Genomic DNA, 17587 nt, shown 5'->3' on the forward strand with positions numbered 1-17587 from the left:
AAGATTCGGAATTGGATCGATCAGAGGCCTCCTCAGCCGTGGATGACGACCAATGGGCTTCTGCACCTTTCATCCCGAACTCAGACTGCCTTAGTCAGACTCAGTTCACCTCATTTTAAGTTTTTGGTTTTTTTGGTTTTTTTTAAACGAAAAACGGGGAGATGTTGTGTTGTGTTATTATGCTCCCCCGTTTAAGCTGGAATGTTCCGTTACCCCCTTTTTCTGTATAATGGTTCTGTCTGGAATTCCCCCTCTTTCCCAGTTATCTGTCCATCACTGGTTACCCTGGAAACTCGCGCCCTTTCTGTCACCCCCAAATACCCCCCTTTTATCCAGAATCTTCAGTGCTATACATGGAATTATTGGGCCAGGGACCGGGGTCCCACCTTTGAGCTCTCTCGGTTGGCTACCCGTCCTGTCACTCTGATAAAGCCCGCGCTCACCGTGGGCCCCCATTCGCTGCCTGTCTGAGCTTTCCCCCTCCTGTTTCTCCTATATAACACGTGTATTCCCTCCCCCCAGGGCCCTTCGGTACGGCGGCTTCCCCTGGGTGTTACTCTGCTTTCTGGAATAAAACCTGGACTTGCCCCGGTGGGGGACGCTCTCCCATCCCTGTCTGTGGTCCCGTGCCTTTCTGTCCGCCTCGGGCAGAGCTGACCGCCGAGCCGGCGCGTCCCTGTCAGCGGAGCGGCTCCCGCGTGCCGCGCCGAGAAACCGCGCACTCCTACCGCTCCTTCTGCTGGCTGGCGGGAATGGCAGCTCAGGCGGACCTTTAAAGTCATGGCTGCCACAGATGTGGTCTCTCCTCCTCTATTGAACTCTCTACTGCAATACTTTATCTTTGAAAAAGTACCTCTTGATGTATTTATTTATTCATGTACCTATTTATCTTTAGGACACAAATGCTGCCCTGAACAGCATTGCCAGGAAGTTGAAGGATATGGAGGCAGAGCACGATGGCTGCAGCAAGATCCTGAGGCTTCAGGCCAAGCATCTGGATTTCAAGAATACACGACAGGAGTATCTCATCAAAGAACTGGAAGTAAAGCTTTCTCCCTGCTGCTGGGAGCCTCAGCAAGCATTGGCAAAACTGAGCAGTTTCATTTTTGAAACCTCTGAGTTAGGCTATGAGTGCCTTGTGTTGATTAACAAAATGCAGAGCATCACTTGGCAGGAAAGGTGGATTCACTAACTGAAGTGCTTAGAGTCAGCTTCAGTCTCACATACTTTCTACTTTGCTTTACCTGTCCAAAATGAATGACTTCACTTGTATCTGTGTAACTTTAGGTGTCTTAAATGACTTTTAATATTAATTTCTTTTTCTTGATCTTTGTTGCATCACTTGAAGGCAGGAGTCCTTTTGGAGTGTATTGTTCTTTTCAAATCAGTCATCAGTCTAAGTGAAAATATTTTTTTGACAGGAAACAGTGTAGTTAAAATTGCATGTGAATTTCTATTATAGCAGCTCTGTAGTTACTGCTATTGCTAGAAGCATTTTTTCAATTGAAATTCCATGTCCAGGCCTTTACATGGAGATAAGTATCTGTGAGTATAAAAAATGCAGCAAGAACATAATCCTACATCAATTTCTTTAACTAAACAAAAACTTTTATTTTAATATTCTGGATATGTAATTGTTTTCTTTTACTTATTTATTGATATGAGTTTTCACAGTTCTAAAGTGCAAGTAGTTCAGATGCCACAAATTGGTTTATGGAGACCCAATAAACTGAAGAAATTAAGTTGTCTTTGCATGATGTTATCATCTTTCTGGACATGAATATTTTCAAAATGTACTTTTAGGCAGAAACAGTGAAAATAAAGAAACTGGAAGAAGATGCTGCAGCAGCAAGATTAGCACATATACAATGTAAATCCGCTACAGAAATCATGCAGGTAAACTTTTAGTTAAATATGTGGTAGAAATTTACAATGAAACAGAAGATGAAAGAAGATGTACCTTGTAAAGGTACAATCTTTGAAAAATGCCAGGACTTCCTTGCTCCAGTGAAAACACTGAGTAGATTTTTTGCAATGAGTGTCAAAATTGCAAAAGGTAATAGAAAAATATCTCCTATTCTCAGGGGACTATTAAGTTAATAGAATAAATATTAAAATAAAATGTCACATTCTTATGTTTGAGAATTCAAAGTAGCATTGAAACAGTGAGGGGAAAGGAAATGTTTCACAGTAGTTAAACTGTTAAAATGTTCTGTCCTGTATCTTTGGAATGGGTACTTAGATAATTTTGGAGATACAGTGCATACATCCAACTTCTCTAGGTGTGAGATATTAATGCATCCTGAGACTGCAGTTTCAAATTTCAGCTGAGACCATTTTGGCTTCAAAGCTATTATATCTGCAGTTACCAGATAATACATGAAAAAATGTAATATGTATACTTGAATATCAAATTCTTGTGTTATTAAACTGTATCACACAGGGTTTGATCCATTAAAGCAATTAGGGTTTATTTTAAAAAACAAGTATGAAAAACCGGTAAGATAATTGCTCAGTGATCTCATACTGACTAACAAAGCCTTCATATTGGACTTTTGAAAAACCAGATGAGAAAACAAGAAGGAATATCATCTCTTTTTTTTTCACCAATAAGCATTGACACTTTCTCAGTTATTTTCTTATGACCTTCTCTAAGTACAGTCCCTTAGGTTTCTGAAGTGATAATTAAATAAGTAGTGATGATTCAGTTTTCTTGATTCCTTCTCTACTTCTACAACATACAAAGGAACTGGAGGGTAGCATTCCCTGAAGTTAAGAGATTTATCTTTTATAGGTGAAGAACTGGTAAGGTTTCCTTCCTTGTTTATGTACATGAACAAGCTCCACATGCGCTTTGCTCTGAGTGCAAGTGTAGTGTTTACTGTTAATCCCACCTTTTTACGAGTCTACTTAAAAAAATAGAATTCCCCTGGAAAATTTCAGTAATACAAATAATTGAAAACAGGAAAATCCAAACTCCATGAAAGGACAACAGAATGTGCTTTTGGTCAGCATATCTATTTCTCTCTGTCTTGAGCTTTATGTATTAATACATTTTTACATTGTTCAACGCTTTCCAATGCCGTATAGAATTAATAGAATGTATTCAGCTGTAAAAAGCAGAACAGAACAGCAAACAGCATTAAAGACCATGGTAGTCTTTCCTAACTTCCTTTAACTGCTTCCTTATCACTTGGTAGTTGAGAATTCAAGAACTTGAAGGCACTTTGAAGGAAGAGCAATGTGGCAGGAGAGAAGCTTTTTCAGGGGTATCAAGGAAAGATTTCAGAGAGTCAGAAAATACACATGAGAGAGGAAAAAAAGTATAAGTTTCCTTTTAAAGCTGTTATAAAATGACAGTAGACACTTTGAGTACAACTTGTAGTTTACATTCCCTGCAATTTTCAGTCAGCAGAAAATCGGGTGCAATGTGCCAAACCAAACTAAAGGTTCAGAACCTGGCAGTCCATCTATAACAGGCCCATATCAGTAACCAAAGGTATTGTGAATGGTACAGATAATAACTAGCCTGTTACAGATCATTTGCCAAATAAAAAATTTTGAAAATCATAGTTATGGTTAGGTCCAGCCTCCAGTAGTGGTTGGGGTGAGTGTAGGAAAACATAGCCAGCAGGTCTAGAAAAGATGGCTTTTCTATATACACTTATATTATTATGAAGACATTATTTTCCACTTATGTGACTCAGCTGGATCTCTAAGACTCCTGTAATGAAGTTGTCGATCATTTATAGTGGGTAATCTTTGTTTTCAACTTTTGAATGGCTGTTGAAAGCTTTAAATGGTTAAAAAATATTGAAAGGTGTGACAGCAGAGGAAATCTCTTGGGATGTTTCCTGCCCAGCACAGTCTGCTGTGCCTGTGGTAGGAGAACTTGGGTGAGCTCTCTTTCAGCCTAGAGCTATATGGCTCTGTATACACAGGTGTTTATGTTGACTTACACAAGTAGTAGTGGAGAAGGAAAGAAACTGGCTTTTCCTACAAGAAAGGAAGTTTGTGGCCTGAGCAACTCATACAAGATTCATGGTGATGGAGATGTTTTTTTAGTAAGATACTTAAAACTTGAGCTGAAAAAGCCTTTGTCATCCTCTGCAAACATCAATTTGAAGCAAGCTTTTGGTTTTCCTGACACTGTGCCTAAATGCTCAGGCAATCTTTTTAAATTCTTCCTTGGATGCCTGTCTCTGCTTCTGTCTCCTTTATATACTATTGTTTGGCCTTGGAGTTTCCTCATCAGCTGCCTGTTTAGTCATGCTGGTCTCTTGATATATCTGTTTTCCTGACTGACACAGTACAAGAACAGATTAAAATTCTGGGCAGTCTGCTTTAAAAGTCACTCCAGAGTAGAGTCAGGCATGTGGAAACCTTAAGAGCAAGAACTGTACTTGAAATCAGCATTGATGATGCAAGATGTGACATGGTCTCTCTGAAGACAGCTGTTGTGTTAATTAAAATATGAAGAATTCTGTTTCTTATACGTAACTTTGAGGTCATATCCAAATAATCTTATGAACTGCATGTCACGAGGCTTGGTAGCTGAAAATATAACCTCTTGAAAAATCTTTCTTAGAAGGAATATAAATTTCTTCATTCAATTAAGAAAGGCAAGCAGTTTCAGCATCCATGTGATGTGCTAAAGTGGTATCTGGCAAATCCATTGATTATCCTTTAAAAGAGCACAGTGCATTTGCCAGAAGTAATTTTGGGTAAAGTATCTTTGTGTGGAAACTTTCCAGTTTACAAAGACAGCATTTATCCTCCAGCATGCAATGGAAAGACCAGGTTGAGGAAAGGAAGGAAACTGAAGAATCCCCTGGGACACTAGTGACTCCTCCTGGCAGCTTCAGCCTGCATGAAGGCTCAATAGTAAGGAAAAAAATGTGGCACACATCGTTTAGTTTAGGTGTTTTTTAAAACATACTGTCAAAATATGTACTGTGCTGAAGATTTGCTGCATTTGCTGTGCTGAGCTGTGGAAGAACTCTGCTATGCTCTTACCCTTTTTGTTATTATGTTACCTTTTAAAAAATTTAATACATGAATAAATGTAACCAATGCCTTGGAGAAGCTAATTTGAAAATGTTTTTTTTAAGTATGGGTAGTATGTACTGGCATTCCTAATTAAGGCATTTTGTAGATATGGATCGTCATTTCATGTGAAGAATATTCTGTCTTTCTACCCAACTTTTTTGTCACGTTTCATTAGCTACCATTGTAGAAATGTCTCTTTCTCTGTCATACACTCTTTTAGTTTTAGTGCATGTATTTGACTGTAAAAATTGCTTGAAAATTATTTCAAGCTTTCAGATGGAAAAGCAGGGGGGTTATTTTGTTGCTGTTTTGTTTTTTGCATGTTTTGCTATGGATTTGGCACATTGGATGTATTTTACTGGATTATTTTCTGAAAACTTTCTCCTCTTATATGACCACTTTGGGCCTTTCTACTCTCTTTACTCAGCTACACCTTGAATAACAATTGTCCCATCTTTTTGCATAGCAGTATGGACAAAGGAAAGTTCTTAGCATGTTTAGAAAATCTCTCCTTTCATTATGTGGTAACATTTGCTCTCTTTCTACTCTTAGCAATATACATTTTTTTTGCTGGTGGCTTGGAAACGTCTCCTCTTTCTCTGTCAGAGCTCTGAGCATGGAAGGTGCGTGAGGTCTGTTCCCTGTGGACAGGAGCAGAGACCTGCATCAGAGAGTCTTCAGATTTGTGGGTGTCTTTTGTTCACTTGATGGAGTTATTCCCCACTTTGTCTTAGTGCTGTCCACTGCCCAGGCAGATCTGTCATTCATAAACTGGAGGCAAATAAAATCAGGATCTTCTTTTTTCTTTCTGGGAGCATAACAGCTTCTTCCATGCAAGCATTAATGTATTAAAAGACATTTGCTGGCCTACTTAGCCTGAAAAAGTCATTTCATCAGGCACAAAAGGAATACATACAGAGAAAAGCAACTGTCTGCCCTAACTACAGGCATTAATGATTGCTATTTCTAACTACAAAACATAATTGCAAGCTCAAAATATTCTACTGAAGTGTTTGCTTCCAAACCTGAAGTGCTTGCTAGCTGTTGCTGTGGTAGGAATTTTCCTTTTTATTTGTATTCCTTAGTAAAATATATGTTATACATGACAAGAATTCAGGACAAGATTCCATTCATGATCAAGATTTCTGGTAATGGAAACAGTACTTAATGGTAGACTCAAAATTAATGTTATGTTACTGAAAGGTTAAAAAAAAAAGATTGTCTCACTGTCATATTCATAGAGCTGGTTGTTTTAATTGTTTTACTCAAAGGATTTCAAACCACAAGAGTGTCCTGAGCAGGTGATAAAATATTCATTTTTGGAAGAGTTGTATTAGTGGTTGCCTTATGAGATCAGGTATTTATTGCCTTGGATGGCTTTGCGTATTTCCCAAAGCTGTTTCTATTTGTTTGGGAAGCAGAAGTGCCTGTATGTGATCCTGTTTACTCCATTGAGACAGCTCTGATTTTGCTGCCCAAAATGAAAAAGCAGAAGGCTGTGGCAGAAACTAAGTATAGGTAACATTTAATATATTGCTGTTGGTCTTTGCTATACCCATGCCTAAATTATGTAAAAATGTCAGTGCATTTTACTTCCCTTCATTTTCCCTTCCTGCTTTCCTGACCTGTACAGTATTTTTTCATATTTTATACCACTTCTACGCTCCCTATGTTCTTTCCACTCTAGTCTGATAATCTTATCTTGATCTCTGACTGTACTGATACAGTCTTCATGGCATTTCAGAAACATTAAGATAACATTTCTGTTATCTTAATCAAAGTTTCTAAGGCACTTGTATGTACTAAAAGTATGAAGAATTGAATTTCTACTGCATGCTGTTGTTGCTAAAATTTATTTATAACCTGAATCACTTTATTATACCACTGATTAAAATCACTGTAAATAAATGAGGCACAGCTTGTGGAGTTTGATGGAGCTGTAGGACTATTTTGGCCAGATATTTAATCATATATAATACATGCAAAACAAAATTTTAAAATAATTTAAGTGTGTTGTGTTGCCAACTTGCCAACTGCCTTGCCAGACAGTTTTCTGTGTGCTGTGCAAGTGTTGGGGCACAGTTTGAATGCACCTCAGGGTATTAACATGGGTGAATGAATTGCATCCACTAAGAGCATGGAAATTTTTATCTGTGCCAGGTCATGGTTGTGGCCCCCACAGGACTGCGATTTATTCACATACTTTATTTACATACTGTGTCTAATTAGATAAATTTAGTGAAATCTATTTTCTTACTCTGCTGTAATATTATGCAATATTTTGGCTGCCATTATGAGAAATGAACTGAGGAATTTTGTAAAGCTGTGAGAATGAGCCTTGAGGGCTCATTTTCAGCTGTGCGCAGCACTGCTACCACACATAGGATGCATCTCTTTTGATTTTAACATTGCCCAGCTACAGCAATTAATTTTTTTCTTTGTGTTCCAGAGGGAGATGTCCATCCTCCTGAACTTATACCAGACCCTGGCAAATGCCCAGGTGCTTTCCAGACAGACAAACGTCCCCCTGGAAGAATTACCTTGGACAGAGCTTTGTGCCCTCTTGCATGAGAATATTGAAGCCCTGGTCTCGAACTTCAGCAAGGCTAACCAGAGGGTGAGTGTCCCCAGGCATCAGCTGCCTCTGCTGAGCTCAGTGACATTTGTTCACACTGCAGTCTCGTTAAAAAGGACTGATATTCATCCCCCCCAAAGGATTTGGACACTAACAAATAAACACTGTTTATTTTGGCTTGTCCACAGCTCAGTTTGATGCTGTTGCTGTGGGCCTTTAGATGTGACTGGAGTGTGCCTCAAGTCTCTCAGCTCCACCTTCTGTGCAGGACATTCTGAAAGGAATATCTGATACTAGCAACAGGGACCTAATTAAAAGATAATAAATTCATCTTACTGATGAAGAATTCACAGAATGTAGTCATTTACAGTCATAAAGCAAGTTTTTCTTCTACCATAATCCATTGGCAAAATAGGCTTTCTCCAGGAATACCATTTTTAAATTATGTGTTTATGGTTCAGATCTACTATTTGAAAGAATGCCAGTGTGGGTTTTTTGTTTAATTGTAACTTTTGGATTATGACATTTTTGGAAATACCTATTATAAAACATGTCAGCATTTGTGTGAAGGAGGAGCTGTACTTTTCTGCATGATAATAATGCAAGTGAGCTTACATGACCTCTCCTCCCAGAAAACCTTGTGGTTTTAGGAAAAAAAAGCCCCCTTTTAGGTAAGTCAGCTGGCTCCAGAGACTAAGCTAAGAGTGGCTAAGCCACTCTTTAGGATTTCACTTTGTTTTCTGGTTTATTTCTCTTTTGAAGTAGAAGAGGAAAGGGAAGGAAAGAGAAGCTGGAAGGGGTGAATATTGTTGAGAGTGTTTGTGGGGCTTGTATCTTTTTGTGCCTGCTTTTTAATTAAGCATTTTTATTGAGACTGATCATGAGGTCTGTAGGGCTCTTCTCATGTACTTAGCATCTGTTCTGGGATTTTAGACTGTGTTGTTTTTTTTCTACAGTTCAGTTTTCCTACAGTTCAGTGTGATCTATCTGGAAGTGTCTTGCTAATATTTTCTAGCACCAAGTGCAAGTGTGTGCATTTGGAGATCATTGTTGGCTCGGTTCATTCCTCCATTTAGTTTGCATGGGATGTGTGGTGTTAAAACCACAAGAGTGAATCCTTTCATGCTTGTTGAAAACACATCCTAAACTTAGGAGCTATTTATAAAGAAAACATTCTCTATGTTAGAATTCCCTGAAATTGTTTTAAAACTTAATAATAATCTGGAATGTCTTGGCTTTGCAAAAAAAAAAAAAAAAAAAAACAAAAAAAAACCAAAAAAACCAAACCAAAACCAAAACAACCCCACCAAAACCCCAAAAAACCCCAACAAAACAAAAAATTAAATGCCATTTTAAATTATTGTTTGCAATCATCACAAGATTTCAACGGAGTTAAGCGTCTCTGCTGTACTGATACTACGGTGAGAAGTGGTTTTAAAATGTAAAACTGTCACTGCTTATTAAATGAGTTATTTGCAATCCAAAATGTTATTCCACAAAAACTATTTACTGTCTTTATCATCACATTCCTTCACACCTGTTTCAGTTAAAAGCATTGTAAAGAAAGGAAACAGATGTCCCTTTTTATTTGTGAGTTACTGCAACTTACTTCACAGAATAATGCTGTATTTGATGCAGATTTCAGGGCTGGAAGTCTTTGCATGGTGAAAACTTAAATTTGTCTAGTTTCATATTCCAACCTTCCTTACACTTTTCCTTTCACTTACACTGGTTTTCTACTTGGTAGAGCAGTGTTCTCTCTGAAATTGGAGGATGTTACTACTAAGTCAACCCCTAAAAGTGTACTGTGGGCAGACAAGTGGTGTTGGACCTTCTGTGAGCTGTCACAGTATTGGTGAATTGTTGTCAGAAATCAGGAGTACATTTGCAGTTGATGATCGTGGCAATTTCCCTCCTACCATTGCTTTGGTTTCATATATCTGATTCTGTAATTGTTGACTAGAAGAGATACTTTTATCACTGTCATTACTAACATTTTTTATTCCTTTAATGAATCATTGGAATGGCAAAACTAAGAATTTTCTTTTTGCTCTTGTCTAGGTAAAAACCATCTAGTTAGTATTTCTTCCACTTTGGTTTGGTTTCTTTCTGTTGCAGGAATGTGAAGAGAGGAAGCAGAAAAGCAGGCAAAAACTGTGTGGCCTTGAACAAATGCGTGCACAACTGACCCAGGAAAACAATTCCATGAAAAATACATTATCAAATGCTCACAAAGAGTGAATGAATCATTGGAATGAATCATTGGAATGGCAAAACTAAGAATTTTCTTTTTGCTCTTGTCTAGGTAAAAACCATCTAGTTAATATTTCTTCCACTTTGGTTTGGTTTCTTTCTGTTGCAGGAATGTGAAGAGAGGAAGCAGAAAAGCAGGCAAAAACTGTGTGGCCTTGAACAAATGTGTGCACAACTGACCCAGGAAAACAATTCCTTGAAAAATTCATTATTAGACGCTCACCCCTGCTGGCAGCCTGTGCGCTGCTGTCAGGGGCCCTGTGCTCTCTCTATGGCCGACTGTGCGCCACGTCTTGCCAAAGAGACATTCTCCAGGAACAGGTGAACCAGAACCAACTCCTGAACCACAAAATCGTCAGCCTCCTTTATGCTCTCCCTGCTGTCATGGAAAGAAACCAGGACAAAGGCAGGCTGAGGCAGAGAAGAGCCAAGAACCTGGTTTATGTGTTCCGAAGAGCCGTGATCGCAGTTCTGGCTGCTAACAGGCTGAGGGCTCTGGCCCGATATTCTTGTACCTTTGTCATCTGGACAGATGGATGCAGAGGAAGCTCTGGAATTCAAGTTTGTCTGGGAGAATCCAGAGGCAGGCATCCTTTGACATGCAAGTGAAATGTTCTTAAGATGTCAAATTACATGCTTAGGGAATAACAAAGAGCAATATTATTATTATTGCTAGAGCATAAAGACATATTTAATGACATTCTGACAATTACTATTTATGGATTTATGTTTTTTGTGTTTCTTCATGAAAGTATTTCACTCTAAGAGCAAATGCCTACTCTTATGTTAAGCATTGCAAGTAAAATTGCAATTATGCACATGAACTCAACAGTATCTGATATCCTTGATATTTGTGTTACGGATTTCAGAACTAGGCGCTGCAGCATCTTCTCTGTGGTAAAGATCTTGCAATGTTCCTAAATGATTAACTGTCACCTTTTTTTTTTTTTTAAAGTATTTCCTCTTCTTTTTCTAATAATTTTTAATACCTATTTCCTACCAAAATTCCTAGAATTTTCCACCAAAATTGCTTTCTGATTCAGGTAAAATATTAGCATAGGATTTTAAAATTTTCTTTCAAGATTATGTCTACTTGCCCCTTTCTGTTACCAGACCAGTTTATACTTCCCTCTAAAAGGATAAATAGTATCAAAATGTTTTCCAAATTAGAAGATTCATCTACTTTTTTTAAAAAAAGTAATTCTGGAAGCATGCTTAAAACAGTCTAAATTGTTCCGTCTAATTTGTTGTTTATATGCTTATTTTTGATTAATTTCTGAAAGAGCTGGAGATAGCAGTGTGCCATATCTTAGTGATTCAGTTATCCTGCTAGCTGCAATTCTCTTTCACAGGTTTTGGAGAGGAAGGAGTTGACTGTATTGAAGCACTTCACTGGTTGACTAGTTCTAACCTCTATACTGCAATAATCAGTTCCATCTCAGAACTGGAGGGTGTTCTCAGCAAACAAGGTAATTTTAACTGGATATTGTTGTAGCAGAAATACATAATAGACGCTTTTGACTAGAGGTTATATCCTGAGCTAGTCAATACAGATTTTAGTGGGACTGTTTCCCTGAAGGAGTAATTTCATTGCAAGATACAATAGTAACTCTTTTCTACATTCTCTGAATGATCACATCTCTGTACTGTTGGAACAGATCCATTTTCTTTAACAGCTGATAGGATATTTTATCCTTTCAGTATACAGAGCCATGGAAGCTGAAGGCTGGAGAGTGTTTCTGCAGTTTATTTACAGTGAGAACTGATACACGTTCCCTTGGTCCATCTGCATTGCTGCCATCCCTGGTTCTTTATTAACCTCTACTTTTAGAGTCTCCACATTTTTGTCACAGAAAAAAGGATACAAGAAGAGGGATACTTTATGTGAATAAAGGGAAATAGCAGGACAAAGACAAGATGATGCATTTTCCAAAAGGCTAAACACTAAATTGGTATAAAAGTTGCCATTCAATCAAATGTCTTTAGATTCAGTTGCAGGCACTTTCTTCTTTGATCATGCTGTTTTCAAGAAATTGAAAATTAAAAAGCAAAGTTTGAACAGTGCTTCAGATTCTGTATTCTGTGTTTCGGAATATTTACAGATTCCATCTTGTATAAATGAAAAAGAACGGGATATTACAAGAAACCAGAACTAATAACCTGTTCGATGTTTCCTTTGTGGTGGTGTTTCTTAAAGATGCACAGTCCTGGCTTTTTGGACACTCACTTATCAGTGCAGCCAGGAACTGCTTTGCACAACTGATGGACAACCTGAGCGTTCTGATGGAGACAGTTCAAGGGAACGCTCGTGGGTGCAGAGCCTACCTGGAGAGGGACTCGCTGATAGAGAGGCTGGCTCGTGGGCTCCAGACAGTAAATGCCCAGGCCCTGGAAACTGGATTGTATGACAGACTGCCCAGCACAGTAAGCAGATTTACAGTCCCCCTTCAGGAAAATAGGTTTACAGCAATGGTGAAGCTTCCTCGATAACAGCATTTATTTGGTTTCAGGCTGGTAATGAGTCCATGACAATGAAGTACTACTACACGGACATTAAGAACTAGATTTGTCACACATTAGAGTGTGAATAGGTCTTTTTGTTTATTGACAAAGGATTTCTGGAGGAGGCTTAGTGAAGTCGGCCGGCAGATGGTGAACGCCCAGGCTAGCCGGCCAGCCCGCCTTCAGCCAAAGGGACGTTGCCGTGCAGGACTGCCACTCCGCAGGAGGAAGAGGCGACTCTCCAGCTAGTGGCAAAATACGGTTTATTGAGCCCCCGGAGGGACCAAGCACAACCAAGCGACCCAGGAACAACAGAGCCCCGAGGGCGGGGAAACACTGCGTTTTTAAAGGCAGTGGGAGGTAGGGGTGGTAACAACACATGAACAAATCAGAGTCTGGGGAAGGGGGATACATAGGTGACAGACATAAAAGGAGAACCAATTCTAACAAACGGAGGGAGGGCCCCCGGCCCCTGAACCAATCACCCGACGCTCTGGCTAGAAGGTTCTAGAGATAGAGGCAGGAGTGCCGGGTGACTGGCAGGCAGCTGGGGGCGGGGAATTAAAAAGATACATCGGTAACTGGGGCAACCGGGGAGGGGTTGGGAGATTGACAAGTAACTGTGGAACAGAGGGGAACAAAGGCAGAACCATTAACATCATAACATGGGGGAAACAGAACATACTAGACACAAACTACAACAGGTTAGCGTATCCAAGGAAAAGATTTTTTTTTCAAGTTCTATCAGATCTGTATTAGCTTATAAGAACAAATTTGCTTTTGGCTTGGTGTAAGTGTTAAGGTTGCTTTTTATTATTGTTTCCTATTTTCTCATGTTTACCATCCTTTCTTTCAGTAAAGATAACCTTCTTCCCTTTAACCAAAATGAAAAGACAAACACTTTCTCTCATAATATTTTATAGTAGACTTTAGGTGAAAATAGTAGTTCTTTGTAAACAGAATTTGCAGTAACCCTTGGTAGGTGACAGGTTCAGACTTTTGTGTATGTCTTTTAGAGAGAGGAAAAAATGATGGTTTTGTCTTCACTTTCTTGGGTCTTAAATATTATTCATTTTATTGCTAAAATAGCAGACTTTATAGCCCATCAACTTGTTTTTGTTTGCTGACAGAGAAACATAGCAATCTTGCAGCAAGAAGTATTTGGATTTTTACAAAGGCTTCATGCAGCAGAGGTAGAGTCCCACTCACTGCACCTGCAGCTTGCAGCATGCAGATGGGCTTTCAACGAGATGCAAAAAGATGCTGAAAAAGCCTGCAGACTGCAAGAGCAATTAAATGAACTTCAGCATGTAAGTACATTTGACTTGGAGACTCTCTTGCTTAAAAGAGATTCTCCTTTCTACACATTTTTTGATTTGTTTTATTTTGGAAAACAAGCATAAAATTGATTTACTTTCAATAGAATTTTCCAGAAAACTTGTCCAGTAAATGTCACTAAACTAGAAGACAGATGTATTTAGAAATACCCTTTTCCCACTGGAGTTTCCTTTTGATTTGTAGAAGGAGGTATCCTGTATAAATGACAGTTTGGTCTTCAGCAATGCAGGTTCTCCCATTTGTTGGAAATGTTGATGTGATTTATGTATCCTAAAAGAAGATTTCACTTCCACAGAGTAAAGTCAGCTGGAATGAACGTATTCAATAAGAGTACGTTTATGAGAAGTTCATGAAATATAAATGTAGCAGTTTTAATTCCGAATGGATGTTGATGAAAAACATAGTAAGGGATGTTGTTATAATAAAAACAATTCAAATTTTACTGGGTCTGTTTCCCTGAAGAAGTTACTTTATGGCAGGGGGAGAAAAAGCCTTCTCCGACATTGTCAGTAGCACAAATGCCCAAAATTCCCCTGAATCTTTTGCTGTTGCTGATTGACTTACTGAGACACTGTGGGTTCCCTAACCTGAAGCCTAGTTGGTAGAACCTGTCAGGGTGTCCCAATCCAAACACTTCCAAGCAGAGAATATCTGCTAGATGATGTCTCACCCATTGTCCTTCCTATTCTTAGCTAGTGAAATGGATTTTTTTTTTAAGTCAAAAATCTCTAATCATCTTCAGTTTTGTTCTTAACAGGTTTTATTCCCTTAGTGTTTTGGGACAGTTAGATGAAACTTGCCGCATTTTAGATTGTAGTTGAAATGCAGATGATGACTTTCCTTGAAGAATTATTTCCTCTATCTGGAACAGTTTTTGGAGGAGAAGAACAGTCCACAAAGGTGTTTACAAGGATTAATAAGCTATCCACTAAGGTTTTGAACATTGATCTGCGTATTTTTCCTTCTAAATATTGAAGTTTTGCATCCTAGGGTGCTACTTTGACAAGAATTATGAATGCCAAAACTTTACATGAATGTTCTTTATAAAAAACACAGTAATTAACTGGTCTGCCATTTTACTGTCCAGTGATCTGTCTTCATGTTAAAAAAACTTCAATACTAATCCTAAGCATGCATTTGTTTTGGAATTTGCTAGGTTTGCAAGTGGCACTCACTTAGTGGTAGGGAAAGCACTGAATATAATTACAGAATCAGGCACAACTTCTTTCTCTTTCCAGAGAATCAACCAAGACAATGTACAGGAGGAGTTAGATAATGCTTTGCAGCATGAGCATGAGGCACAATTGCTTTTACAAGAACACCAGCGACGGGTTCAGGAACTGAGCAATACACTGGAATTGCACTCATGTACCAACAAAGATAGAAGCCAGGTCTCCAATGTACCTCTGATGGTAATGTTATTCTTCTGGAACAGTCACCAGAGTTTCACCTTCTGTTCAACAAGCCAAATAGTGCAGTCCTTGTATAAATAAAATAAGAGGAGTAAATACACACACTACTCAGTCTGCTGAGAATTTTAGGCTACTGAGAAAACACTTCAAAGACTCCATTTTTTTTCTTAAGCTATGGATGTTTTATTTTCAACAATTAAGGAAAAAGTTTTCAGTGGGGGTTTGATTTGGGCTTTTTACCTACAATAATTTTGTTTTCTAAAACTTATTTATACATAGCAAATATGCTAAAAACTGGAGGGGGGGGGGCGGGTTCTGAGTCATTAATGCTTTTCCTAGGAAATTCATAAAACTTTAGTATGCAGTGGTCCAAATCTACTTCGCAATCAATTTGTCTTCCATGTTGGTCATAGCCAGTGGCATAAAGTGAGGTTTATTTGGGTTAAATAGCAACTCTGCTCTCTGCTGGCAGAGCCTCTCTAATGCAACAGAAGAGCTGAGGAGAAGAGACCAAGTTCTGGATCACCAGAATAGACTCCTGAAAGACACAGAGCAGGACCAGCAGCGGCTGCAGGAGACTCTCCAGGAGGCAGAGCGTGCCATCCAACAGGGAGCAATGTGAGCCCTGGGGCGCAGGGGATGTCACTTAAAATGTATAAAAATTTAAATTCCTACTTCCATGGGCAGGTTTTAGCCCTGGAAAGTGTAAGGTTAGAAGAGAAAAGTACATCTGTCTCCTTTTTTTTTGAAATTCAGACATAGTCTTCTAAAAGCAAAAGTGTTAGTTCAAAATACTAGGTCATACATTTTATGCAGTTATCCCATAATAGTGCTCCAAATTCTGGGTTCTGAAATATCTGGCAAACAAAAGACCTGTGTGATCTTACTGATCTGACAATATCTCTTTGGCACATCCTTAAAGTTCTGTTTATTTAAGAAATGATTGTTTGGTCTCTGTGTTTCCACGCCAACTTTTTATAGACAGATACAATTTATTTATAGTAAATACAGAAGCATCAGCTAGGGGACAGGTCTTCACTGCCAAAGGGACTGAAACCCATTTTGGATCTCGCCTTTCCTGTGGTACAAGACAGATCTTCCAGCTGATTTCAGGGAGTTTTGGATTTAGACCTAATTCCCACACCACTTGCACCATAACCTGGAGTGGCAGGAAAGGCTCAGGCACTGGTTTTGAAAAGACTGGTAGTCAAAAGGAGCCCCCTTGACTTGAAGGAGCTTATTACTAACCTATTCTTACGCCATATGGTGAGATTAAAATAAAACAACAACTTCACAGACTTTGTTTCTAATACTTACCATAGTATGAAGCATGTATTATGAATATTGTTTCATGGCTAGGATCTAAAAAAATTTTAGTCATACATGGGTTCATTTGACCTCTGAAGACCAACATCTGAGAAGCTGTAAGGGCTTTATGCACGAGGGAAATAATGCAATTTGTATAATCCTCCATGAAATGTTTAACAAGCTCATTAAAATGACAAATGTTATTTGGTAGGATTTGATCAAAGCAGCTGTCACCTGCAGAAGGATTTGTTCTAGAACGCTTGCCCTTTCCATTGTAATCACCCCAATCTATTTTGGACATTCTTCTTTGTGGCCACACATATATCCAGAAAAGATTATTTTCATGTGAAGAGACTTTAAAAATGGCATTTTTTTCTGTATATAGCAACTGAAAATCAACAAAGACAACTTTCCCTTCATTGTTCTAGCAGCTCTTCACAACAAATAGGGGTTTTTTTTCTCCCTTTGGAGCATATAAGCAAAGCAGATGAAATAAACAGAATCTGTCAGTGTTTTCCAATACAAGAATATAATACCATCCTGCTAGAGACTTTTAATGATCTCTGTATCCAAGCCATGATAGTTGTTCATTGATAAGCATATAATTACATCAGTTTTAATTGCTTATCCTCAACAGAAGCATCTTTCATTTGGAAATGCACCAAATGCACTAATATGAACTATTTTTAGGATTTGCATTGGAGTTTATCAACAATTTATCAACAATTTAAACAGTTTATCAACAATTATTTTACAAGACATCAAAACCATAAAGTAGCTGAAGAATAATTTGTACATTGGAAGAGCTTCAGTTCTATAAAGTTACTCCATTGTTGTTTTGTTTTGTTTTTTTTTTCTTTTATAATAGAGATGAAGAGTTGATCATTAATCATATAAAAGCTGTGGAGGCCGCCCTGAATGAGTATGAATTTGAAGTGCACCCTCTGATTTGTGTTCCAAACATGCCAAACTCTTAGAACTGTTTATTCTCAGGGGAGGAGAAAAGTTGTTGCAAAGCAACTTCCTTTCCTTAGAGTTGAAGTTTCCTCCCTCAACTTCTACCATCTTAAAAAACTATAGTGGAATAAAATGCAAGTTTGCAGTATACACACACCTTGTTCTAAATGTAGAAGTTATGACAAAATTCACT

At 38.4% G+C, this 17587-nt stretch overlaps 1 protein-coding gene across 1 annotated transcript; it reads left to right on the top strand.

Moving 5' to 3' along the window:
- The first annotated feature begins 940 nt into the window (after positions 1 to 940).
- Positions 941 to 15751, top strand: LOC136569470 (coiled-coil domain-containing protein 171-like). Its single transcript, XM_066569866.1, has 8 exons — positions 941 to 1042; positions 7499 to 7666; positions 9743 to 9861; positions 10093 to 10478; positions 11230 to 11346; positions 12075 to 12301; positions 13510 to 13689; positions 15602 to 15751. Exons 1-8 carry the CDS (start codon positions 941 to 943, stop codon positions 15749 to 15751), a joined length of 1449 nt encoding a protein of 482 aa, XP_066425963.1.
- Positions 15752 to 17587: the final 1836 nt, after the last annotated feature.

This window comes from Molothrus aeneus (genome assembly GCF_037042795.1).
Source record: "Molothrus aeneus isolate 106 chromosome Z unlocalized genomic scaffold, BPBGC_Maene_1.0 scaffold_33, whole genome shotgun sequence".
Classification (NCBI taxonomy): Eukaryota; Metazoa; Chordata; class Aves; order Passeriformes; family Icteridae; genus Molothrus; species Molothrus aeneus.